The sequence below is a fragment of the Gobio gobio genome, assembly GCF_949357685.1.
Source record: "Gobio gobio genome assembly, chromosome: 19".
Lineage (NCBI taxonomy): Eukaryota > Metazoa > Chordata > Actinopteri > Cypriniformes > Gobionidae > Gobio > Gobio gobio.
Genome location: NC_137112.1, coordinates 37178196 through 37205622, shown reverse-complemented (window position 1 = coordinate 37205622; position 27427 = coordinate 37178196). Strand labels below are relative to the sequence as shown.

Genomic DNA, 27427 nt, shown 5'->3' with positions numbered 1-27427 from the left:
TATTCTGGTTCAAATGGGCAGCGATTTCATTCTGCTTTTGCTGCGTTTTCTTTTTAACGTTTCTCATACGCAACAGAAATGGCAGTGCTTATCAGTTAGTTACAAAGTAACAGTTTCAAATTGTTAGTGGCACCAGAGCGGCCTCGAACAAAATGTAGTTGCACCGGCAGGAAAAAAGTTAGCAAAATGCAACCATTTAGTCACAGTGTAGAGCCCTAGTATATTTATTGTGTTAATAAATATAAATATTTTATTAAAATACACTGATCCATAATTATATAAATATACTGTTTAAATAAATTAATACCTTTATTTAGGAAGGGCACATCAACATGATCAAAAGTGATGCATTAAAACACATTTATAATGTTACAAAATATTTCTATTAAAAATAGAAATAATATTTTCTTCTATCGTGATAATAATAGATTTTCTCTGGTGTCCTACTTACTGTAAATGATTTTCATCTCATCCACAGATTGTCCGACGCCATATTTTGGGCTCCATTGTGCAGAGTGAGAGGAGTTACCTGGACTCTCTTAAACGGATCCTACAGGTAAAATGGATGATTTCCCATGCCTTTGAATCTGTCCCAAGGACAGCTGTGTTGGTGAAAAAAACAAAACGGCTTTTGATAGATTCAGTAGAGTGAATTTGCAATGACAAAATGTTTTCACGTAACAGAACATTTTTAAACCTTTTTAGTAAGTCTTTTTCTACAGCTACTAAGATCAAACTGGAACTCAATGCTTTGATGCTTCAAATAAATGTATATAGTCAAATAAATTCAGAAGAGTAGCCTAGTTAAAACGCTAAAGTCAAATATTATTTCTAAAAATGCTTGTTCCGTATACATTAAAATGTTTGCCAAAATGGTGCTACTTTTATCTTGAAATGGTAGCTCTTATGATAACACAACAAAAGTTTTTGGAAGGATTAAAAATAATGTCAAGGCTCCTTTTTAATGTGAAAGTCCAGCTATTCAAAGCCTCGAAACAAAAGATAACTATAAATTGTCTTTAATCCTGAATTTGTGTTCACATTCACATTCCTTTAAATGGAAGCATGCTGGTCTGGTGGATTTCGTAGTGTAGAGTTTCATTACATATAATTCTGATCTCAGCTAGTGAAGGAGAGAAAAGCATTTGTTATCACACTCCTTTGAAGGCACAGGCAGAGTATAAAATTGAATCACAGATCAATGACAGCTTTACGCTCTATGAAATCTAGTCATTCAGGATCTATCCCCAAGCTTTGTTGTCAAATCAAAGCTCTGTCGGGTGTACTTTACAATTCCTGCTGTCTTTATAGCATGCTAGACATGGTCTAGGGTGGTTAGATCAGGTAAAGTGGCCCAAAAGCACAGGGATAGGGGGGTCTGCTTAATTAAGTTTAGTAGGGATGTTGTGGGCAGAGTCAGACACATCTTTAGAAAAAGAAATAGTCCCATTGCCTTATCCTTTGTCTTATTTTCTCTTTGTCGATAATTCATTAGCACTGGAGACTACAGGGTAGGAAAGAAAGCAGCCATGAAAAATCTATTGTGTCCACAGTCTAACTAGCAAAGTGTCTTTGCTTTAAAAGATTAGGTCTTGTAGGTATGGAAATCACTAGCTTGTTTTGCAATTTAAGGAAATCAAGATATTTTCTTTTAAAGAAATTGCTTTTTAATGACTACAACAAATGGCTGGTATAGGACTACAATAAGCTTATTCACGGGTTAGTGACATCACTAACCCTAAACGTTACATAAACCCTGCCCCCGGGAACATGCAGGCCATGTTGAGAAGAGGAAGAGTTGTTGTAGTAGAACACATTTAGGAGTCTGTTCAAGCTGTCACATCCGTCTTTTCACATTTATTAAATACAGTACATATGTCATGAAAGCAAGATGACAACAAAAAACTAAACTAAACTAAACTAAACCTGTTCTATCTTCATGCAGCATTTATTCTCTGGCTCAGTAGATATCTTACAACAGTTCCCACATGAGCGATTTATAGATTATTATGACAGAATATGCTAATCAATGATTTAAAGATAGTTAACTCCACATCAGCTACATAAATTCATCAACTAACCATTCAGAAACGTGCATTCTACATGTTGTCTCACCATCATTGTCCGACTCTGGTTTGAACATAAAAGGCTGAACAGTTTCTGACATTTTCAGTGCGTGTCTGCATTAGTTAATCGCAGCTGCTAACTCTTGAAGCTCCGCCCTCTTCTTGAAAGGGGTCTGGGAGTAGTAGTTAATTAGCATTTAAAGGGACATACACAAAAACGGCGCATTTTCACCCTCAGTCAAAATTTTAACATGCTATAAAAAATGTATTTGGGGTATTTTGAGGTAAAACTTCACACACACACTTTAGGGACGTCAGAGACTTTTTTTACATCTTGTAAAAAGGTGCATTTTAGAACCACTTTAAAACATTAATCTCTTACATTATTTATGGAGTTGTAATTGCAGTATAAATGCATTCATGCCACCTCTAAGAAGATGCAAATATTATCCCTTAAAGGGGACGTTTATTTCTGCCACTCTCATGTAGTAGGTGATAAATCATAGAAAATATATAAGCAAAGTTAAACATAAGACATTCAATATAAATATAGTATATGTTTATGCAGCACACTGGTGCATTAACCTTCAACTGGTTTTACCTTCAATATTTTTCTTATAATTGTTATTATAATAATTCAGAATTAGAATAATTATCAATAAGTATTATACAAATTATTATTTATTATTATTGTAAATGTATAATTAATAATAAAAATGTAATAATTTATTTTGAATTGACTTGACTTGGTTGATGTGAGCCACTGACTTGAATTGGTTGTTCCCACCTCTGTCATAATGCATATAGAATTATTTTAAAGATATATTCATATATGCAAATTGGATATTTTGAATCTTGTATTCAAATGAATGAAATGGATAATGCATAGTGAGACTTTTAGTGATTTTTTTTCACCTCACTGTTAAGATTAATTCAGCACATTTTTAATCTCCCTCCCTTGTCAAGGTGAAGCAAGTCAGCTGTACTGTAAATGAATAATTCCTTCTGTATAAATATAAAAATGTTTCAGTAATAACAGATAAAAAATGTCTCAATTTCTCACGATCCTTTAGGAATACCAGCGACCTCTGATGGAGGCCGAACCTCGGATCCTCAGTGTCAGGAAAATCCGGCCCATTTTTTTCCGTCTGTGGGAGATCATGCAGTGCCACTCCATGTTCCAGATTGCCCTGGCATCTCGGGTGGCCGAATGGGACTCTTGTGAAAAGATTGGGGACCTGTTTGTTGCTTCAGTGAGTACGAAAATGATTGACTTCTAAACTAAACTTTACTAAACTGTGTCATGTTCTGTGGTCTTTGAGTTTAGTTCATTCACTGAGTCCGTCCTCATGTCATTTGTCTCCATAGTTACTGATTTGGTTTCCAAAGTTAATTACTTTCACCAGTTTCTAGTTTAATTCCTCGTTTTGTACTGTATGTACATATATAGTTCAGTTCGCTATAGACCATTTTCACATTTCCGGGTTTCTCAGAGAGGAAGTCATCATAGTTGGGTTAAATATTATAGCTGTGAATGAGAGAATACATTTAAAAAAAATGCTGTGTGCCCATTTGCTCAAATAGCAAAAGAAAAACGCCACAATAGTGATTTCACAACTTTCAAAAAGAGGAAATAAATAGAGTGAGATTAATCTTGAGAGAATCACTCCTATAGACGCTATATTAGAAACACCCTCACAGCAGCGGTAACTTGTTTCTTGTTTCTTGTAATTTGATGCAAAAGTAATAAAATACAAAGTATTAGTGTTATAAATGTACACATATATATATAAAAAAAAATGAAAATACAAAAAACGTTGCAGGATTTACGATATTGATGACCTTTAAAACGCGTCATCACAGGCTGTGAAAAGGGTCTATTGTCAATGTTAAAGGGTTAGTTCACCCAAAAATGAAACTTCTGTCATTAATTACTCACCCTCATGTCGTTCGACACCCATAAGACCTCCGTTCATATTTGGAACACAAATGAAGATATTTTTGTTGAAAGCTGATGGCTGAGAAAGGCTTCAGGTAGGCCTCCATTGGCATTCAGTACATTTACACTCCCAAGACCCATAAAAGGCACTTAAAACGTCGTTACAAAGTCCATCTCACCACAGTGACTCTACAATAATTTTACGATGCGACGACAATAGTTTTTGTGCGCAAAAAAAATTCAAAATAACACCTTTATCCAACTTGTTCTTGTCTTCCGTGTGTGCCTCCACGACGCATGCGCGAGAATATGACGCAGATCCGGCGTTCGGACACATGACCCAGAAGCGATTTGTTTACAAGCAGAGGAAGACGCGCGTGTCTAAGCTGTTGGATTCTACATTGATCGTGCTTTAGGTCTCGGCGTAGTGCTCAAAATGGGGTTAAAGTGTGCATTTCATGGATTCCCGAACCCCGGCGCTACGTCATATTCTCGCGCATGCGTCGTGGAGGCACACACGGAAGACAAGAACAAGTTGGATAAAGGTGTTATTTTGATTTTTTTTTGCGCACAAAAACTATTGTCGTCGCATCGTAAAATTATTGTAGAGTCACTGTGGTGAGATGGACTTTGTAACAACGTTTTAAGTGCCTTTTATGGGTCTTGGGAGTGTAAATGTACTGAATGCCAATGGAGGCCTGTCTGAAGCCTTTCTCAGCCATCAGCTTTCAACAAAAATATCTTCATTTGTGTTCCGAATATGAACGGAGGTCTTACGGGTGTCGAACGACATGAGGGTGAGTAATTAATGACAGAATTTTCATTTTTGGGTGAACTAATCCTTTAAGGTTGATTTGCTTTTCTCCTGCATTCCAGAGTTTTTAGTGTTGTTTCGTAAAGAGTGCTGAATTTAGATCCATGCCTTAAATCTCTCCTTTGCCTGCAACAACTCGTGACAGAACAACCCTGATGGATCTAACAGCAGCCACCATCCACCTGGAGGCAGCTACTCTCCCTTCAACAGAATGACTGTCCACTGGAAGAGTATGTGGAGGAGATCCTGGAGTTTAGCTATCATGTGTCCTGAAAAGATGACACTCGCAAGGTCTGTCTCTGGAGTGGGTTGGATGATTCCCTGTTGAAGCTGGAGAAACCACCTGTACTCTGGCTCAGTTCCAAGCAGCAACCTCCCGCAGTTTCTCTTGAAGCCAATGCGGAAGTGACTTAAACTGCAATTCATCGACTGACTACTAGGGACAGGCTCCAGAAGGGTCTCATTCTCATTGAGCCCCATGTTAAAATGGCCAACTTTACAGCAGAATTTTTTTTTTACAGCCTGGTACAAATTGTGGTTTTGATTGACAACCTTAATGACAACTGTGAGGGGGGTGAATTTTTTTATAACTAATTCGTTTACATTATATAAAGCCTTAAAGTTCTGCATAATTAAGGGCGTGGCCACTTTGAGTGACAGGTGGATAGCCGTTTATCTGCTTAGTCATCACATCACCTCAGCTCTGCCCACGTCCCGCCTCTTTGCCCATTTTCTGTTATCCAGGAGTGACGCGCAATGGCGCGCTGCCAAGATGGCAATGGCCAGCTCGTCCCTACTTTACGCTTCAAAACTGCTCTTCAGAATCCTATGGGTGACATCACGGACACTACGTCAATATTTTTTTACAGTCTATGCTCAGTACATATGGACTGTGACAGAGTGGATCCTCCTTTACCATTTGTGAAGTGGAAGAGGACAACATCAGAGATCAGCAGTCACCCCCCCAGTCCACTCCCGTTCTCTGGGTGTCATCGATGTCCATTCCAGAACTCATCCCTGATCTATCCACACCCCTCCTCATGTTAGACTCTGGTCCCGACCAGTTCCCTGACCCTTCATCTTCTGCTTATTCTGTTCAACCTGGGACGTGAGATTATTTTGCTCCACCTTGATCTTCCGAGCCCAGGCCTCCGCACATCAGCTCCACAGTGGCTCCTTGTTCCCTCTGCTCCTGCGCATTATCTGTTCTCCTGTGTTTCAGAGTTTTTAGTTTTGTTTAATGAAGACTGCTAGATCCTTGCCTCAAATCTCTCCTTTGCCTGAAACAACCCGTGACAAACTGAGCATTGTGTACTGTTCTGCTTCTCTGCTGGAAAGCTGTTTTTCAGGTACGAACAGTGCTCAGTTTACTTCAAAAGCATAGCCAATTACTATGAGTGAGGATGGCTGTCTCTAACCAAAGTAAGCATGCTGGCACCATTGGGCTGCAGGGCGTCTAATGGACTAATGAATAAGGTTTCTGTAGTGACCCTCTTCACAGGCAGCATCCATAAGCTACTCTCATTATTCTTCCGTTAAAAGAGTGTGTTTGGCCCCTCTGACCTGCTTTTATTGCATAGCACTATTGGTCTTTATAAAGTCCCTGGAGCACAAAGAAGTACCATAGAGAGAACACTTACAGCTGAAGTTGCACTGCTGTTCATTGAAAAGCAGAACATGGTCCCACAAACCACACGACACACATCATATTGCATCGGTTTGCACACATTTTCTGTCATTGAGTGCATATGTACACACTGTGGGGCGAATTTGCTAAGGTTGAACTGCAGACACAGATAGCATAATTTATTTGCATGCGTTTTCTGTGTTCTTTTAGCACCAGATTTATTATGCAAATCAGGTAATGCCATAAAAACATCCAAATATGCTTTTTAAAATGCAGAAATTGTACTCATCTGCTCTGTGCATCTGAATGTGTGCTTGGTTATGACATTCTTATTCACCATTTGATCATTATTTGAAAATGTATACAGACATCTCTTAGTAAAATTCAGTTTAATAGCTGTTCATAGCACATTGCTAATAGATTTGAATAGAAACACTACACGGTGCAAGGTGCTTCAACTGTTTTGAGAATTTTCCCTGTATGTGTGTTTGTTGATAATAACATCTTTACCCATGAGTATCATTTCCTGCCGCACTTGGTGGCCCCAGAGGGAAGGTACAGTTTGACAGGGGTTAACGTCTATTTGTGGCTTGTTAATGTCCTCTCCAAGTCCTGCGAGCACTGCTGCTGTCAGCAGGTCTGTTCAGCTTCAATCAAAGCAGAGCGAATGGATGGCTGCCATTTTGCCTGCTCTAAAACACCCAGCAGTAATGGACTGTCAAAGATGTTTAGGTCCCTGAGATGGCCAATAGTGCTGCTGCGCTGCATAAATACCACACTAAAATTACTGTTTACTTCCATCCCTTTGCCCTTTAATCACCTTAAGAGTGGCCTGCCCACCACAACAGCAAAATTTAAGAGCAGTCTCAGCTCTGGAGGAGGAACTGTACATATTGAGAAATGCTTAAACGAAGCAGAAAAGGAACATAAAACCAAGTGAAATATGATTTATCTAAACAATCTTCTCTCTGCATTCCCCATAGTTCTCGAAGTCCATGGTGCTGGACGTATATAGTGATTACGTCAATAACTTCACCAATGCCATGGCCCTCATTAAGAAAGCCTGCATGTCTAAACCAGCATTTCTGGAGTTCCTCAAGGTAAGAGCTGATATTTGCTGCCAGTAGCCCTAAATCACCTCTGTATACTGCTGAGCTGTACTGCTCTATGGCATATTGACTTCTTTCCTGCCATTTATTCTGTTGCACCGCAAAAATCTATTAAGAAGTGTGTTTTCTCATGTTGTTCCAAAAGTGTGAATATTTTAAAAATTGTTGTCCATACAGTGAAAGTCAATGATGTTTGGATTGCACTCACTTTCTTCAGTGAAGTTAAAAATCAGTACGGAAAGTCCTTGTTTTTCTTTTTAATGATTGAGTCTCCAAAAAGCCCCTTAATATCTAATGTTGTGTTGCTTCTCAAGTATTTTCTCAAGGATTTTTCGATATTTTAACTGAAAAATTAGTCACAAAGGCTTATTAAAACACAAGAAAGACATCATTGGACATCAATTTTAATTGCTCCGGGGTTAGTCTGAGAGTGAGAACCTCTTTCCCTTAGATCATTTCAGGCAAGCCACTTGTACTCTAATGCTAAAATGTATCCCATCCTTCGTATGAGACGTTAAACTGAGGTTCTGACCCTCTGTGATCATTAAAAATCCCAGGATGTCTTTCATAAAAAGAGTTTAGTCCCCGGCATCCTGGACAAAATTGCCCTTTGTCCATCATCATGGCCTCCTTATCATCTCCATATACTGATTGGCTTCATCACTCTGTCTCCTCTCCACCAATAAGCTGGTGTGTGGTGGGAGTTCTGCCGCAATATGGCTGCCGTCAAATCATCCAGGTGGATGCTGCACATTCCCCCCTTCCATGTAAAGTGTTTTGAGTACAGAGAAAAGCTCTATATAAATATAACTAATTATTATTGTTTTCATCAAATTTTCATCAAAAGTGTTGCTTTCATTTTTTTATGCAAAACATTTTGCCTTGTAAATGTGAGACCAAGGGTTATCTGTTATTTAAAGTTACATAAAGCGCAAAATATGTGTGTGGTGTTGTCATGGCAACAAATTTTCACAGTGACTAATCTTTAACATCTGTAAAAGCAGCTGAACTTCACAAATACATAGTTGACTGTAGTCTAAATTCCCTGCTTTGAAACCTGCTGGAGGGCTCTCACGTACACCTACTCTCTGACAATGCGCAGTCTAATGACTGCCATGGTCTGCTAGCAGGCACGAAAGAATCAATAGTATAATGCTAACCTCCACCCACCTCTCTGACACCACTGAGTGTAAAGATTCTTCTGCTCTGTGTGTGGAAATGACTCTGTCTACCCTTTTCTTTTTCTTTGCTTTTCTCTCAATGGGCACTTGTCCTCACTTTTGCAGAAGAAGCAGGCATCCAGCATTGACCGCATAACCCTCTACGGTCTGATGGTGAAGCCTATTCAGCGTTTTCCTCAGTTCATACTCCTCCTGCAGGTCAGTATTTACCCATTGACCGTTCAGAGTACTGAGGGTGCGTGCTCCTTCAAGTAACTGGAAATTAGTTGGCAAGCAAGTCTATTGGAAACTGAATGACTGGTCTTCTTGCAGCCTATTGTCTCACAAGTTTACTTTCCCCTTGGCTTTCCCACGTTTTGTCACCTTGTGAAATACACCTGCTGCAGATATCTTGGATGGGTTTATAATAAGCGACACACTTGCGTTCGCTCTAGACAGAGTGTTAGCTACTCCATTGCTTACTCTCATGCCATGACACATAACAACCCATCTAAAAGTACTCCTACTATGGTTGACCTTTTGTTGAAAGTAGCCTACATTTACCTGCTGAGACATGCCTTCACCAGCACCCATAAAAGCTGTTGAGTTGTGTTTGAATTGAGTCAGGCATGACGTGCGAAAGGGGTGTATGCTCAATGCTATATTTTTGTAATTCTGCTAGGTGCTTATAATGTCGCAGAAACAACATACTTCACTTTTAAATGGTACGGCTGAGGACACACATCAAAATTAGAGACGACAACAAATAAGAAACACCATGGCGTGAGTCAATTTAAATGTATGCCAGAAGAAGAAAAAATGTGTAAATGAGTACTAATTAGTATAATTAAATATAGGCTACTATACTTATAATTAAATAATTAAATATTAGTGGCCTGTTATAAAAACAATCTAAGTAAAATATTATTAGAATATAGTTAAGTATAATAAAATAAGTATTCTTTAAAAAATAAGTTGAAATAATGCGAATTGATGACTTTAACAAACCCATAGACTATCGATATAGTTTTAACAGTTTATAAAATCAAATACTGTGAAAATAGTTTCAGTTATGACTTTCTTTCCCCACTTGATTTAGTCTAGTTAGTTTTGTATCAAATACAATGTGATTTCTGTTGATCGAGGTCTGGCATCAGCAGCAAATTTTTCCTAATGGACGAGCGAATCACAGAAAGCTTTCGTTGTGCATGAAATCCCACATATGCTTGCAAACCAATGAGAACGAGGGACAAATGATTACAATATATAACAACAAAGCATAGGCGTCAAATCTGCTGTGGATCCGCTTACCCCAAAATTATCGTCGTTAATAAATAAATGTTATGCGTATTACCAAGATTTTGTCATGTTGGCTTTATGGTACACCTCAAACACTTTATAGTACAAATTATAGTAATGTATAGTGTTAATATTAATTAGCGAGTCTGTAAATGCTTGGGTTTGCAGAGCGTTCGCGGCTTGTATGGACCGCAAGCACCATAAAAGTGTCATAATTATTTGTGCACTATATTCCAAACATTCTGAAGCTATATGGATTTAATGAATTCATTTTGAAACTTGACAAATGATTCCCCATTAGTTTTCAGCATTTAAAAATAAATAGTCAGTACATTTTTCTACATTTCTCCTTTTTTTTTGTCAAATGGTTTTAGAAAGATATGCGGCTGAGTAAATTGTGTTGTAATTTATGAGTGAAATTTAAAAAAAACATTTCAAATATTCAGATTCTGTCACACACATAATTGACACGCTGAAATGTCAGAGAATTAGATGATCTACTTCAGAAATATCACATTGACCTCTTCAGCCAGCGAGTCTCATATGAGTGAAATGTCACGAATTTACCAGATTTCCATCTCCAAACTGTTTGCACCACTGTTATGCTTTCTCCCATGTCCTTTCTTCAGTTTTGTTTGTTTCTATGGACAAGGAGTAGAATTCAGCTGAACTTTCCCATGCAGGAGGAGCTGTGGCACTTAATTTCATACCTCAGTAGGCATCGATTACCCATGAATTTTGATAGATAAGTTATGAATGTGAATAATAATTTTTTCTTCAATTTTCTGACTTTAGAGAAGCCTGTGTTTAATCACACATTAAACAGAACATGATCTGATGATACTGCTGAGACCTTTCTTTTATCTGCTTTCTCTTTTTTAGTGGCCTAAATTAACCACAAAGAGACACATTTATTTTAAACATTTTTAAAGGGACAAAATAAGAACCACAAAAGTGTCATAAAATAGATCAAATAAAAGTTATTGTTAAATGTTAATCCTCTGTTTTGCCACAGCTCATTTCTATCTTTGCAGTCACAATTATTTGTGTAACTTTGCCGTAAACCAGTGGCGTTTGACATTGGTGACATCAAACCTGAAACAGTTTTGTACTGAATACCAAATACAGATGAATACAATGATTGATTTATGCTTCAAACAAAACAAAAAAATCCTGTGAATATGAAGAAAAATCCAAGCTATATTGGGCCCTATTTTAGTTCGTGTCCGAATCCACTTTTGCTAGTTTAACGACGGAAAAATGGTCGGCGCACCAGGCGCATGGTCCAAAAGGGTTGTACATTTCTTAATGAGTCATGGGTGTGTTTTAAGCGTAACGTGCAATAAACCAATCAGAGTCTTATCTCCCATTCCCTTTAAAAGCCAGTTGCGCTTGCACCATGACGGATTCTCTTACATGGCGGAATTTGCGAGCGGAAAGACTAAACGCTTCTCCAGAGAGGAATCCTTTTACTTTTCATATTTAAAAATGTTTGTGTGCTGCTGCGCGTCCTTGTGTGTGTAATAAGCAGAGTGTACGCGTGTTGTGCACACGTCATAGGCGCATATTACTAACGCGCCCTTTAAATAACACAAAAAATACTGCGCTATTGACTTTGGACCAGGTTTTTGTTGGATGGCTTCTAAAGGGAATGGGATATGCGACTCTGAGGGGTTTATTGCAAGTTACACCCAAAACACACCCATGACTCCATTAAGTATAGTATAGTATTTTTTTGCAGTAAAGTATTTAAGGATATGTTTTTATTGACTAGCATTAATATGTAGACATAAAATATAATTATTTCCATTATAGAGATTTATCATTTACCTTCACATCACCATTTAAATTGTACAGCATGTGTGTTATGAATGCAGTACTGGCCTTTTGTCTAGTCTAATTGTATCTGACTCTTATTGACACTTGAAATAACCACTAATATGTCAGTTTATGCTAAATATATTCTGAATAATTGAGCAAAATGTTTGTGTAATTGGAAATGTTGGGTTGTCGCCATTGTCTATGCGCTCTCCACTCTTTCTCAGAGAGAGTTTGTGAATGATTGTTTCAGTACACAGCTCTGTGGTAATGATTCCCAGAGGGCTGGCAACATGCTTGTCTCCTGAACATGAGATGTGCTGTTATTCTGAACCTCTTTTCTTGCTGTTGAGTGGGAGTAAAGGTACTGGCAGCTTTAAATGAATGCTAATAGTACTATACAACACAATGGCTAATGTGTTGTCTGTGATAGAGGTGCAGTCATTACGCTCTGCCATTAGCTTCCTCAAATGATTCTTTGTGCTTCTTTTCTTCCATCCTCACTCTCTTATTGCTGTTACATTCATTCTCTCTCTCTCTCTCTTTCTGTCTTAAGGACATGCTGAAGAACACTCCCACCGGCCATGTGGACAGGCTGCCCTTACAATTGGCTCTGACTGAATTGGAGACCCTTGCTGAGAAACTCAATGAGCAGAAAAGGGTGGCTGATCAGATCACTGAGACACAGCAGCTGGCTCGCTGTGTCAGTGACCGCTCTCTCAGCAAGGTGAGAAAACACACACATGCGCACAGTTACTCAGCTGTGATAGTGGGATGCTGTTGCCTTGATATAATCACAACAGTATAATTCCTAATCCCAAAACCATTTCATGGTTTCATTCTGACTTCCCTTTCCTTAGACATTTTTGCAATTACTTTTCACCAGCTGGTCCCAAGGTCATTATGTTCACACAGCTCTCCTAGCAGAGAGCTACAGATGTGGTTCATCACATTAACTATGGACATGTTTCACTTGCATTTGACAACCAGAAAGTGCCGCAATTATTATTATTTTTTTCTTAATTTTGAACAATATATCTATTATTTTATCATTTGAAATCTAAAAAAAGCTTGTGTGAAATGTCTTCAGTGCCAGAATATTTTTGGGGAGCCACTGAATACTACCATTCAAAGGTTTTTTTTGTGTTCCTGAATCTGTATGAAACTCATTTTGTTAATTGTAAAAGACTTAATTCATTGTAGCGCAAAATTTGCCACGTTTATTATGGCAGGTTCACTGACTATCAGTTCTGCATTTTCCACAAATGACTGTGTTTTTGTGCGTGAGAGAGAAGGAAAGAGAGAGGGCTCTATATATTATTCATCATAAATATCTTGTTATTTAGTGTTCCCTTTATATCATGATTGTATAACTGTTCCTCAGGTATGATCTGAATAATGAAAAGTCTACAAATTCCCTTTTTTGTCCAGCCATGACAGCCTGTGGGCACACTGACTTCTTTTTTCTTTTCAAGGCTGAACATTGCAAATATTAGTTCAAGGTCTTGCTTAGTTATGTTTGTACGGTATCATTTCAATTTCTTCTGTCTGTCAGAACATGACACGATTAATAGTGTAGAGCCACCAGGCAATGTTTTCAGTCATGAGTTATGACTTAAGCCCTGATTGTACATTTTGACATAGGCCGAATAAACCATTGATGTTGCACAGTACACCTTGACTTTTAAGCCCAATCTCACTAGTCACAAATCCTAAATGCAGTTGTAGACCTTGCTTAACTCTTTCCCCGCCATTGACGGAAATGTGTGGCTTTCCGTGTTTTTACTGTTATACGGTAGAGGGCACTATGACACATCTTCTGAAAGAGTACTGAATCTCCTGATCAAAAGACATGTGAAAAAGAAGCAGAAACAAGCGATAGTATATGTAAGCAGATGCACATGTAAAATAATGTGATCATCAACATTAAACAGCATATAAATCAAAACTAATAATCAATAACCTAATGTTACTGAATGAAATGTTGACCCATGATGAGCTATAGGACTGTGAAGCTTTGGGGGTGTTGATGTTTTGATCAAGTGTGCCACACAAGTCCTGAAAAGTGAAGCCAATGAGTCTTGATCGCCCCCAGGTGGCTGGATGCAGTATAGCTCATAAACCCCACCCTCTCCATGATATGTAATGGAACGACAAACTAAACAATCAAATTACACTTCAAAAAGTTTTTTTCCAAAGATGGTTTCTGTAATTGTAGGCAGATTTTATCACGCTGATGTTAGTTGAAGTGTTCGTTCTTTAAATAAGTTTGGTTATAGTATTTGATGCTATAAAAACGGAGGTGTGACGTTATGATTGACAACTTCGGACATTTCCGGGAACTTCTGGAGAAGAGTGGAGATTTAACTTTAATTTCTACATTTCCATAACTGTTTATTTCACAAAAAGTTGTTGATTTGGGCTGGACCTTGATATCGCGGCTCCACTTCGCGCTCACTACTGCACAGACTCTGGCTCCAAGTTGCTACTGCGCAGACTCAAGACCCAAAATGTCAGCGGCATATTTGGATACTGGCGGCTTCACTTACTTCAATAGAAGAGAGAGAGACGAAGAGAGAGAGAGACAAATGACTGCAGCAGAGGGAGGCGAGACAGCGATATAGACAGATAAAGAGAGAAAGCAAAAGCAAGCGAACCAAACAAGAGATACCGAAAACAACTTAGACTTTCCAATTAAGTGTCTCATTTACTCTCGAATAAAAACACTAAAAATTCTGTGTTTGGCAGGGAAGCGTTTCCTCACAAATAACAGAAAATTCTGTGTTTGGCGGGGAAAGAGTTAAGCTAGAATAAACGTTTTGTTTTGAAGCAGAGGCTCATGTTCAGATATTCATACAACAAAATATACTGGGGGCCATGAAACTTTTGTGAAAAATGATAAAAAAATGCTGGCAGTGACTAGCAATATATATATATATATATATATATATATATATATATATATATATATATATATATATATATATATATATATATATATATATATATATATATATTTCACTTTTGTGAAAAATGATAAAAAAATGCTGGCAGTGACTAGCAATATATATATATATATATATATATATATATATATATATATATATATATATATATATATATATATATATATATATATGTATGTATATGTATGTATATGTATGTATATGTATGTATATGTATGTATATATATGTATGTATATGTATGTATATGTATATGTATCTTTTTTTTTTACACTGTCGGGAAAGAGTTAACTTATAATCTAAGTCTACTGAATATAATTTAATAACGTGTTTTAAAGCTCACATAAATGACACATCTAAACTTACTGTATGCTCACAAGGCCACTGTTCGGTTCCATTACCTGACAATCAGCCTTTAAACAGCCTGCCAAGTACCTGGACATTACAGCTGACCCTGAAAATAACCAACCCACCTCTTCCGTTATCCCTGGCCTGTATTTTTCTTCACAGAATCATCAGCGAGCAATGATGTCCATTAATGCGCTACAGCAGTGTCTGAATACATGGCAGGGGTGTTTCTCTTCCATTACCATGCTCATATCACAGGCCAGCTGCTGCAAATCTGAACAAATGCATTTCTGAATAAGAGGAATTAGAGAGTAAATGAGACACTTAATTGGAAAGTCTAAGTTGTTTTCGGTATCTCTTGTTTGGTTCGCTTGCTTTTGCTTTCTCTCTTTATCTGTCTATATCGCTGTCTCGCCTCCCTCTGCTGCAGTCATTTGTCTCTCTCTCTCTCTTCATCTCACTCTCTTCTTTAGTATGCATTTCTCTCATTTTATCCCTCTGATGTTGAACTCTTTCTCTTTCTTCTGAAATCCCATAATGCATTGCAAGCTTAGTGAAAAAGGGGAGGGTTTGAACCTGTATACTTTTGTCTCTTTAGATCTGTTGCAAAGCGACCTGCATAGACAGCATTGTGAGGCATTATTGATGCACACTCCATGTGAAGGGTGTTCAAATAGCTATATTGTCTTCTAAGTTACCAAAAAAGGGAAATGAAATCCCAGATTTCTGTACTTGTTCTTACAATATGTATTGTGAGCATATGCACAACCTACTGTGCAGTGGCTACAACCTTTTCCGTTTTATTCAGGCATGTCAGCTCCATTCCAATGTGAAATTACCCCATATACACGCAATTAAATATTCATTGTCTGTCTCAGACTATCTGAGTTAGTAGGCCAGCAAATATAGTATGGTGCACAGGCTAAGACTGTAGCGTCCCCCTGTCGCTCTTCAGCAAACATATCACACCTCTGTCTCGTTCTCTCTCTTTCTCACACAGACAAACATCCATCCAAACTTACAAACCAGTCACACTCTCAAGGCCCTGAAAAGGATACCTGTTCTTTCCCACAACATTCTGTTTGTTTGCTTCTTCAGCCTTTGGGGGGTGCTCTTACTATATAAAAACACAGAGTCTGGAGCATGCCTTCTGACTGACTGAAGGTCTAATTTTTCAATGCATTTCAACAAAGGCCAAGCAGTGTTGCCAATTCCCTTTGGATCCGGCAACTCATTTTGTGTGATGCGGCTACAGAAGCAGATGCATTATTTATAAAACTACTCTTCTGACTGATCAAACACCAACACGCAATATTTATTTGGGCCGCTGGACATTGGGTTTCGCTGCTGTGATGCCGGTTATATATTATTGCTGATGTAATGAGGATGAACTCTGGGAATGTCACCTAACACAATACAAATATTTTTCCCCATCTTGTTATGCATTCAGGATAAATATAAATATAGAATAAAAATAGAATGCACTCAGATCGTTAAAATAGGGCCCATAGTGTTTATCATGCATATAGCATTGTAGTTTGCAAGTGATTTTAGTCACCTTCTGTCTAGCTCGCTAATAAACAGTAATTAAGTGTCATAAAACGTGATTACAATGCCTAGTAATCTGTCGAGTTACAGATAGCAGTCAATGAGGCAACAGCAATCAGTGTTGTGGAACGATACTTTTAAAAGTAATGCATCACAATATAGCATTACTCCTAAAAAAGTAACTAATTGTGTTATTTTGTTACTTTTTATGGAAAGTAATGCGTTACGTTACTTTTGCGTTACCTTTTCTCACCTGGGCTGGGCTTAACATAAAAAAATAAAATAAAATTCTATTTTTGGCAAATGTAAAGTCCCTTTCATGGCAACAGTGAAATGAATAAGCCTCAGGCTGAAGGAAGTGCAAATTCATGCTTGTACAATAGAGGCCGCAGCTCAAACAAGTCTTTTACTTTGCTGTCATTCTGGATAACACAAGAATAGGATGCAGGAAAAAAAAGTCCAACACACTTTTTTAGCAATTAAAAAATGAAACACAAATGTAATGTGTATCTAAAGTCAATTTTGCTTATTCGTATGGTTGAATTGGGTCATCAAAGCAGCAAAGACATTGCACGCCGACTTTTTGGGACCTTAGCTTATTCACCGTATCCCCCAGAGTTAGATAAGTCAAAACATACCATTCTCATCTCTGTGCGTGCCATAACTCTGTCTGACGCACCCACTGCTAGCCTAGCTTAGCACAAAGACTGCAGCTAGCCTACTGCTCAATAAGTGACAAAATAACGCCAACATTTTCCTATTTACATGTTGTGATGTGTATAGTTACATTGTCTACTAAGACAGATGGAAAATGAAAAGTTGTGATTTTCTAGACCGATATGGCTAGGAACTATTCTCTCATTCCTGCGTAATAATCAAGGAACTCTATGCCGTACTATGCAGCGACGCAATGATATTACGGAGCGCCTGGAAATGGGCTAACTTCTGTCAACATAACCAACGTGAGAACCTGCTTGCACAGAGAGAGTGCTGGGGACTATTTTCAGGCGCTGTGTAATATTGCACCGCTGTGTGTCAGACAGAGTTATGGCACGCACGGAGATGAGAAAGATAAGTCCATACATACCAAACTCTTGGGGGATACGGTGAATAAGCTAAAGTCTCAAAACGTTGGCGTGTTCCTTTAATAAAATGAGATTAAATACATGAAATATATTTGTTTAACGTTTATTTATTGCAGGTTTGCGTAATATTCTGAGTTTGCATTTCACTGTTTTTATTCAATTTGAGGAATACTAAATCTGTTTTTGTGCAAGTGAGATGAGTCTAGATCTACAATAACCATCATCATCTTTACTCCCGACTTCTCTCAACATGGGGTCAGGAGAGTTGTCAGGGACTGAATGGGAAAACAAAGTAACTTGTGTTACATATTTGAAAAAGTGACTCAGATATTTTGTTGTAAATTTAAAAGTAATTACTTTACTAGTTACTTGAAAAAAGTAAGCTGATAACTTGGATTACTTGTAATGCATTACCACCATCACAGATAGCAACATTAGCTAACTGATTTTGTCGAGACACAACATCTTAGCGGAGCTTCCCGGGCTTCAGACACAGATGATAAAAGTCCCGTCCTCATTTGCGCTGTCCATCGTTATTATCTGGGGCTATACACCCACTGGCCAGGGGCTGCAGCCCAGAAATGTCCTGATCACGGGAATTCAGGAAGAAAATACAGGTACAGGGCAGCGTCTCTGTAGACAAACACCACCACACACTTCTAGTGGACCATAAGTAATCTTTGAGAAGCATTAGTTTTGTATGAGTCTGTATCATATTAGACTTTTTAAAAAGATCTGGCATAGTAAAAGCTCTTAAAAGGTTACAATAACTGATTTTATATGATTTTATAAAAATGATTCACTTTTGTAGAGAAAAACCTTAACACATGAAGTTCTTTTTAAGAAAATCCAGTATAACAAATGACCTGCTCCATCATTTTGAATCACTTTGACCCAGAAACACATTTCGAGTACTATAAAGTAAAAGGGATTTTTTTAGCAATATAATTATTATGGTTTTTCGCCAAAGTGTTTCCGATATATTATTATAATTTAAATGTTTCCTCTTTACTTTAGTGCATAAATTGATATCATATTGATTGGGCAGACAAAAAAGATTCAGAAATTCTGTCGTAAAGGTGCTTTATTGGAAAGTACAGGTTTTATTTAGAAAAAACAGATATGGTTCTAAAATTATACTGTATATTTAAAGAATTATTAGGAACCATCCTTTTAGTGCACATTCAAATTTATATAGTTTGTAGATATAAGTCTACACTTCTCAATCCTATTTAAAAGGAGAATCTCCTTTAAGATTAGGTTTATATTTTCCCAACCTTTTCCGCTTCAAATGTACTGCTGTTTCCAATCTTCTGTGCTGCCTTTCTGTGAGCCTTTAAGTGTCTTATACGCCACACTGTGGCCTCTAAGTAAGTGTGTAGCCATGTAATTGTTAGCCTCTATTTTGTAAGACTTACGTGTAATCAGTGTCTCCCCTGTCTTTTCTTCAGCTGCTGAACTCTGAGCAGATCTCTTTGATCCTTTGCGAGACGCTGATTGAGACGGTGTATGGCGAACGAGGACAGGTCCTCAAGTCTAAGGAGCGGAAAGTCTTTCTCTTCGGTGACATGCTCATCTGCGCCAACATCAATGTCAAGTACGTGTCCAGGACAAGGCCATTGACATTCTCTTTCACCCCACCTCCCAAGGCCATGCTGACTTATTGCCGATCTAAATACAGACTTCTGAGTCTCCAGGAGCATTGCCGTGATGTTACCCCAATATGAGGGGGTTAGCCGCTAATGGCTAAGACACAGGACAGAATTGGACAGAGTTAAATGGGCCTTCATTATTCGGGGACAAATAGCAGGGTGTTTAGCTACAGCGACAGGAATTATCTCCATAGATCACAGGCATAAAGGCGCTCCTCTGTTACACCCAAATAGATTATCCTTGACAGCTCCATTGATCACATCTCAGCAGTGCAAAAGGTAAAAAGCTAAGTGAAAAAGCTTGCGCTGATACTGAATCTCAGAGCTTTTGAGCTAGTCCTTCCACTGCAGCATGTTAGGTCTCTGTTCTACTAAAGCGTGGCGTGACATGCTTGCTTAGAAGATCTAAACGTGGTGCTCGTGATCACAACAAAACATAATACCAGCCGCCCCCCAACAGCTGGAGGTCCAGACTTCCACAATGTACTCACAGTTGATCTGTAAAAAAAAGCATTGGAGTATGTTTTCTGTGTGATCAGTCAGGTTCTTTCTTTTTATGTCTATGCAAATACATTTTGACTTGTTGTTGTTCTTCTTGTCACCACCAGGGGGCCCCCTGATATCAGCAGTCTGGTTCCAGTAGGTCCCAAGTACACCCTGAAATGGAGTGCCCCTTTGCAGCAGGTTCAGATAGTTGAAGTGGGTCAAGAGGGCTCCCAACCCAAGGACACTCTTTACCAGCTTGGAGGCGTCAAGCGTTCGGGTGGTTCTTCGGGACCAGGTAACGGCAATGCTGTTGGCGCTGCTACTTTCTAAACAATCAGATAGCATGCATCCTTGATGCAAGTCTCTGAGACATTTTGAAATAATTGTCAGTTTCTTGTGAGAAATGCACCTTTTTATGGCCTCTGCAGATGAGTGTATCTCAGGCGAGGTAGATAAGAACAACAGAGGCACAGCCTAAGCAATCTTATTTCACTGTCTGATAGACCACAAAACATATTCGGCGTGCTGTCATCAGTCTTGGCGCATTATTTTCACCTCCACTTCCAATCAGAGAGAGCAAGTTCAGGAGATTGGAATCAGGGCTGAACACTCTTACAAAACATTATTGTGTTTTGAGTTCGAAGACGAGGAGGAGGAAGAGAGCAATTGTGGGGCACTAAGATAAATATGCTGACAGAGCTCCAGGTACAAAGTGTTATCAGGATGTACAGGTTCTGGCTGTTTAAGCCTTTTGCTTTCCGAGCTGAAATATTAATGGTGTTGTCTTTGGAACACCCATGTTGGATTGTGCACACAGGGGAGCCAGGAAATTAGATGACAGAAGATGTTTAATGCCAGGGCCTAGCAGACAGCTTGGGGGCAGGAGTCTTTAGAAGACCTCTTATGCCCCCTATTCCTTATTTCTCTATGAAATCATTATAAAACAGCATTCCGTCCTATTTGTATGCCTCCGTTCTCTTCCTGCTACTTTATAGCTAAGCAGTATCCTCCCGTCTACTTCCTATTTCTCATTCTCATAATTTTCTGGATCTCTTAAATTTCAAAATACGGGCATGATTGTTTGACATGAGATGCCAAATAATCAGTACAAGTAACAAAAATTGCAACAGGCAAAATAAATAAAGATATAGTATAGATATAGATTTTTTTAATATTACCTGTCATGCAGTTGTGTATGTAAAAGGTCTATATAACAAATACAATTATTGTCTCCTAAAAGAAAGAATCGGTTCTGAACTGCTGAAAGGAGTCGTCAGAAATTCCAGCCTCACATCCGTAACATATCTACTCTACATCGGTTTGTAACACATTTGCATAATGCCAGTCTTCATGGGGGTTATACGCAACAAACTTCCGTATTCTGCAAAACAGGTCTCATCGCTTCCGGTTTATGTCTTTTGTATGTGCTTCATTAATATAGAGCCTCCTTCAAAGGAGCGAGCAAAGATGAGCATAACTAATGTACGTCACATATACAGATGGATATCTAAAAGTTAAAAGTTACAAAGAACTAGCTAGGTTAGCTGATTATCTTAAAAGTCCATAGATATGGCCGTCAGTTCGCACTGACGTTAACACTTTTCCAAAAAGGCAGATGCAATGAGACCTTTTTTCCTGTTTGTACATGTGACATCTGACATAAAACCTATTGCCTTGCTGCAAACAGATACAGTAATGGGCGTTTCATTTCCGACACTGTAAGTTGTTGACCAATCAGACCAGACTGGGCTATCTGACCAATCAGAGCTTTAGAGAGACTCAATCCTTTATCGAGCCATTTCAGACACTATGAGAAAGGAGTTGATGTGCAATGTATATTATAAAAAAATTGTGTTTTTGGACCTTGGAAGCATGTAAGACTCTTGTAGGAGACCTAAACATTTAGAAATGTTTAAAATAGCTTAATAGGGACACTTCAATATATAGCCTATATTTTTATATGCACTATCGTTTAAAAGTTTAGGGTCAGTAAAAGATGTAATAGTTATAGTTATACTGTAATAGAATATATTTTTTTTTTAAGGAAATTAATTGTATTCATTAACGATGCATTAAATTGATCAAAAGTGACAGTAAAGGCTGATTTATACTTCTGTTTTCATTAGAGGTGATTTGTGCTTAGACAAGCGCTTCAATCTATTGCTGTTGTGGAGACTCTATTCGTTCCGTTGAAATTACAAACGAAATGCACGAAAAACGTGTCCCTACTCTTGATATACAATCACTGATTATCATCTTTGGATTAAAAACAAAACAAAACAAAACAAAACAAGCTATACAATAGTGGATTAGAACCCAGAACCTCTGGCACACTTAACAAAAATTCTACCAATAGACCATAGAGCTCACACACATTTGAATCTATGTATTCATCCACTAACATAAAGAATACAACCCTTTGTGTTATAAACTATTATCCCATTTCTGAACACACACTCCTATCGCAGATTTTTATTTTTACCTGAGGGAGGGGTTCTAGCAGACCAATCATAGCTTACGGTGAGCATACTGTAGAATTGACGCGTTGTTACATTTTTGGAGTGCACGTTTAGGTGCACGTCAGGGCTGTGTAGCCTATGGCTTAGGTTCGACACATAATTATTAATCAGCCTTAAGGATATTTATAATGTTACAATAGATTTCTATTTCAAATAAATGTGGTTCTTTTGAAATTTAATTTGAAAAAAATAAGATGCCATTAAGGGTAATACATATAGTATTTACAATACACAATGAAATACTATACAATACAATTGTGTTGTATTTTAACATTGTACAATAAACATTAAAAAAAACATTAAAATATTGTTACATTTGAAGACAAAATATAGACTTTTCTGAGGACGCGCAGATCAAATATGATTTTTTATTGGACCACCTGGATTGTAAAAAAATGTAATGTATAAGATATACCTAGAAAAAATATATATCTAAAAAACATTTCTAAAATGATCACATTGAAGGATCTCTGTCTCAACCTCACTAGTCTTATAGAGAGCCACATACTCTTTCTTCTTTATGGTTAGACTGGTCACGGAGCCTCTATTTGGTGAGGATAGGTTTCGGTATCTCTGTCTATGACGAGATATAAGGCAGACCGTGTCCCTCTCTCTTACTCTATTCAATGACCTGTTTTCACTGTTATCACACACTTCTGGTTTAGTAACGCGCCACTTTAATCACTATTTTCCAGACACCTTTGTCATAGTCTGGTCTGCTTTGTCTGAACGTGTCCATCTTCAGCTATTAATAGCAGCACATAGACACAACCCTGTTTTTCCTGGCCCGCGTCACATCTCTCCTCCCTTGTGATGTCACTCCATGGGGCTCCTCGCCCAAATCAGAGCCCATGCTCCCCCAGCGTACCTCAAAATGGACTCATTTTTCATCTCCTGCAGGCCCCAGTGCCCTAATTTATTGATGGAATAGGCTTTCCAGGAAGAGCAAGAGCAAGGCCTCTGCTGCTGCCGCTATAAAGCAGTATAAAACACCAGCATATGGCAAATCTTAGTCTCCTGTGAGCCATGAGATGTATTCTTAATGTAGACATACTGTAAAGTAATGCTATTTTGAGACAATTAAGCTCTCTCTCAAATTTATCCTGCTGAAATATTTCTAGACTTCTGCCACAAAGTAAATATGATGGACAACAGCAAGAAGTAATTATGATAACAATAATATTTGAAGACTTCAGATGCAAAAGCCTCTAAGTCCGTCTGTCGTTTTTCTTTAAAATAAGCAATTCTTCTATGTATAGGTTTCTACCTAAGTACCGGTACTTCTGAATGGGCTGAGGCTGGGATTTAGTGGGTTTAAAGTGAAAGTATTTTATGAACCTATACTATATGAGGAGAGCATTCACTCATTATCTCATTTTTGACCGTAGTGGCTCTTAGAGGCTTTTGCATCTGAACTCTTCATTTGTATATTGTTTTAAAATATAATATCTCATAATATATCTAGTATTAATACATATTGATAAAAGTTATTCTGTGGTGAAGTAAATACTACAGGAAAAAAAAAAAATTCTACCTGAATGAGCTAGTTCAGGCAAGAATTCAGGCAAAGTAAATTCTATATTAGTACTCAATTTAAGCTTGTAGAAATTAAGCTTGTTGTAAATATCAATGTTATAAAATGAATATTTCTATTATTAATATTGTTTTTATATCTATATAATAAACATTATAATATAACATAATATTTGCATTTAAAGTAAAATATATAGTTATAAATTAAATGTTATATGTATGTATATTATATGTTAAAAGGATGTAAAGTTCCTATTTTTGTCTCTCTAACCCTTAGCTGGTCAGGTGCAATTTGAATTTAATTTGAATCACTTTAGGCCCTGTTTGGGCACCTGGTGTTAAGATGCATTTTGGTCGATCGGATCACAAGTGGACGACGCTAAATACAGGTGTAAAATGTTTTGAGCTTGTCCACTTTCGAACACTTTCAGAGGTAGTCGAAAACGAAACCGGGTTGCTGTTGTAGTGTAAACTCTCATGTGGTTGAATGCACTCAAACTGCCACAAAAGACTGCCTTCTAGCCTATCGTGTAAACATTATGGGAAGCGTGTAAACCAGACGTGATTTAAACTTTGTCAGTTGGAGTTTTTCAGTCATCTCTGGGTGCGTGCGCATTTATATGCAAATTATGGAAGCTTATTTTGTTCATTAGAATGAAAGATCTGAAAAAACACATACATTTACCACCCATAGACCCTCCTCTTGAAGAAATCAGGACAGAAGTGGTAAAGTGGTAAAGTAAAGTGGACAAAAGAGACAGATTAAAACACCAGGTGTAAACGGGAATAAGTCTTCCTCGTCTACTAAATGCATCTTAATACTAGGTGTAAGCAGGGCCTTAGTCCCTGGAAATGATCACAGACTAGTTTCCTCAATGGCCACGCGCACTTTTTTACTATTACTATATTTACTATAGATCCTTGCTAAAAATATAAATAAATAGATGCACACTTAAATGGATGTCAGTTATAAAGCATAGGTTTGAATGAGAAATCCAGATTTTAGTGACCCTTCTGTAGGGTGACCAGAATTCTCATGGTTGAATACGGGACGGAATCTTTTTGTTTGATTAACATTAATGACACAGACAGGTATTTTAGGCTGCTGCCCCTAATGACCTAATGCTGCCTTCACGTGATATCAGAAATGTCATACTTCCCACTTCTGAAGTCGTGATTACGAGCTCATCGAACTTGAGAGGGCATTCATGTCCAATTATTTAACTAGTAAACTAGTATTTACAATAATTCCGATAACATGTGAAGGCAGCATAATACACCGACCATGATTTTCACCGAGCTGTAAATGAATTCACAAACGTTTGAGAGAGCGTTCTGGTGTGTGTTATTCAATTTACTGTCCTGTTTTTGAAGATCCTTGTTAAATGGACAGGCGTGTTTCTCTGACATCTTCGCGCCCGACTTGATCTACTACATGCTCTCTGATATGTGCACTAAATGCAAGCTAACCGATAATGAGTTGTGATTGGATGGTAATTTTGTTGTACGACGAGCTTGGCTACTTTTGATAGGCTATTCTCACGTGACAGAAGACTACTACTCTCACCCAGCCATAAAGAAAATGTTGTACATAAGAAATACGGGACCAAACATGATTTTTTCATAACAAGTCGGGACCATAGACCGTAAAAAAATATGGACGACGCGACTTCATTGACTTCCACTGACCAAAGTTGAAGCTTTCATAGGCCCGCTCACGGCGCTGACATCTTGGGACCGAGTCTGCGCAGTAGCGATCTCGGGACCGGAGTTGCGCAGTAGAGAGCAGGAAGTAGAGGCGCGATTATCAAAAGCCCGCCCACACTCTCGCAGATGCAGAACAATTAATTATGTTGGTGTGAAATAAACAGTTATGGAAATGTAGAAATTAAAGCTAAAGCTCCAATCTCCTCCCAAAAATCCAGAAAAAAGTCCGTTAGTGCCTCAGTGACAACTTCACTCAGAGAAGCCGTCAATCGCAGCTGTCGATCATGACGTCACACCCCCCGTTTTTATAGCATCAAATAACTCACTAAAACTAAACTTTTAAAAATGAACACTTGAAATGAAATTATTGTAATAAAAACTGCCTAAAATGACAGAAACCATCTTTAGGAAACAATTATTTGAAGTGTAATTAAATTGTTTAGTGTGTCTCGCGCCCATTCAAATACATGGAGAGGCGGGGTTTAGGAGCTGTACTGGGACCGGCCACCGGGGGGCGATCGAGGCGCGAAAGCTTAAATTTCTGACTGGAGCACTACAGGCTTGGTCGGGACACTAAGAATAGAGCTGACATACGGGAAAAACGCGATGTCTGGTCACCCTATCCTTCTGGCAACAGCTTTGTTGACTTTAGGCTTTGGACTACTGTACTGTGTGTCTGCATAGGCCTCTGCTGGTGGCCGGCCAGCGTGTGTGTCAGTTTACATATGACAATGTGTGTGAGAGAGATAGACTAGTGGAAATGGCAGAATACCATGCAATAGTGTGAAAACCAGATCCCAGCACACCAACTGGATTAGTCTGGATTACAAGTCAGCACATTCACCTGAGGCCAAGGTGGGCCACATGCCCACAAACCTGTAGGCCCGCCCGAGGCCTCGCCACGGCAACCAGAAGAGCGTGTAAACTCTGCCAGCTTGCGCTGTAGGGGCTCACTGTGCCTATTTTTATTCAAATGTGCCTGCTATTGATCAAGCCGTGCCAGTGACAGATGTCTCTGTGGCTGTGTGAGTTGAAGACCCTATTAAATTTCTAAAGGTTAGAGAGAGACAGACAAAACAGTGGAAGAAAGATATAGAGGTGCAAAGAGAAGTGGATGGAAACCTAGACAGACAGTGAAAGGCAAAAAGACAGGTAGGCCTAGAGAGAGAGAGAGAGAGAGAGAGAGAGAGAGAGAGAGAGAGAGAGAGAGAGAGACTGAGAAAGATCTCTGAAAGACCTTCCAGCAGTACTTCGAAAATTAAGTTTAGCTGGGGGTCAACAATTGCCCGTGCCGCCCCAATTCTGCACACAGGTCATGTGATTATGCGGAGGTGCTGAAAGGCCAGACAGTCCTGCGGTCTTAGTATCCAGCTTCAGGATTTAATTACACTCTTCATTCCTGGGCTATCGGTCGGACACATAGAGCAGATTCAACCCCGCTATTGATTCTGCAGGCAGAGACCGCAAAAAAGGGAATGGGGATTCAAATCGATGGTACATTTCACGTCTAATGAGACACCTGTGTTCGTTTCGTCACCCTTAAAGGGCTTCATATTTCCAAATGGCTCATTTTATACTCTGCTACTTTTCCTTATAGCGTTAGCCTCTGTGGCTACACAAACAATGGGAACAATCGATCTATCTTCAGTATTGATTCTCTTTGTTAGTGGAGCTACTGGAGAGTATTGACAAATGAAAGTTTTGTGATTGTCCAGAAGTCTTTAAAAGTTAAGTTGATTTTGTTTAGATTTCC

The 27427-nt window shown here is 38.4% G+C and overlaps 1 protein-coding gene across 2 annotated transcripts in view; it reads left to right on the top strand.

Annotated features, from left to right (window-relative positions):
- arhgef10la (Rho guanine nucleotide exchange factor (GEF) 10-like a) overlaps positions 1–27427 on the top strand; it is a 202956-nt gene that overhangs the window by 92057 nt on the left and 83472 nt on the right. For both annotated transcript variants that reach the window (XM_079844412.1, XM_079844411.1), the window contains exons 9-15: positions 479–556; positions 3140–3319; positions 7430–7546; positions 8842–8934; positions 12389–12559; positions 19229–19374; positions 20038–20210. In XM_079844412.1, coding sequence (XP_079700538.1) covers positions 479–556; positions 3140–3319; positions 7430–7546; positions 8842–8934; positions 12389–12559; positions 19229–19374; positions 20038–20210 — 958 coding nt within the window. The remainder of the gene's footprint in view (positions 1–478; positions 557–3139; positions 3320–7429; positions 7547–8841; positions 8935–12388; positions 12560–19228; positions 19375–20037; positions 20211–27427) is intronic.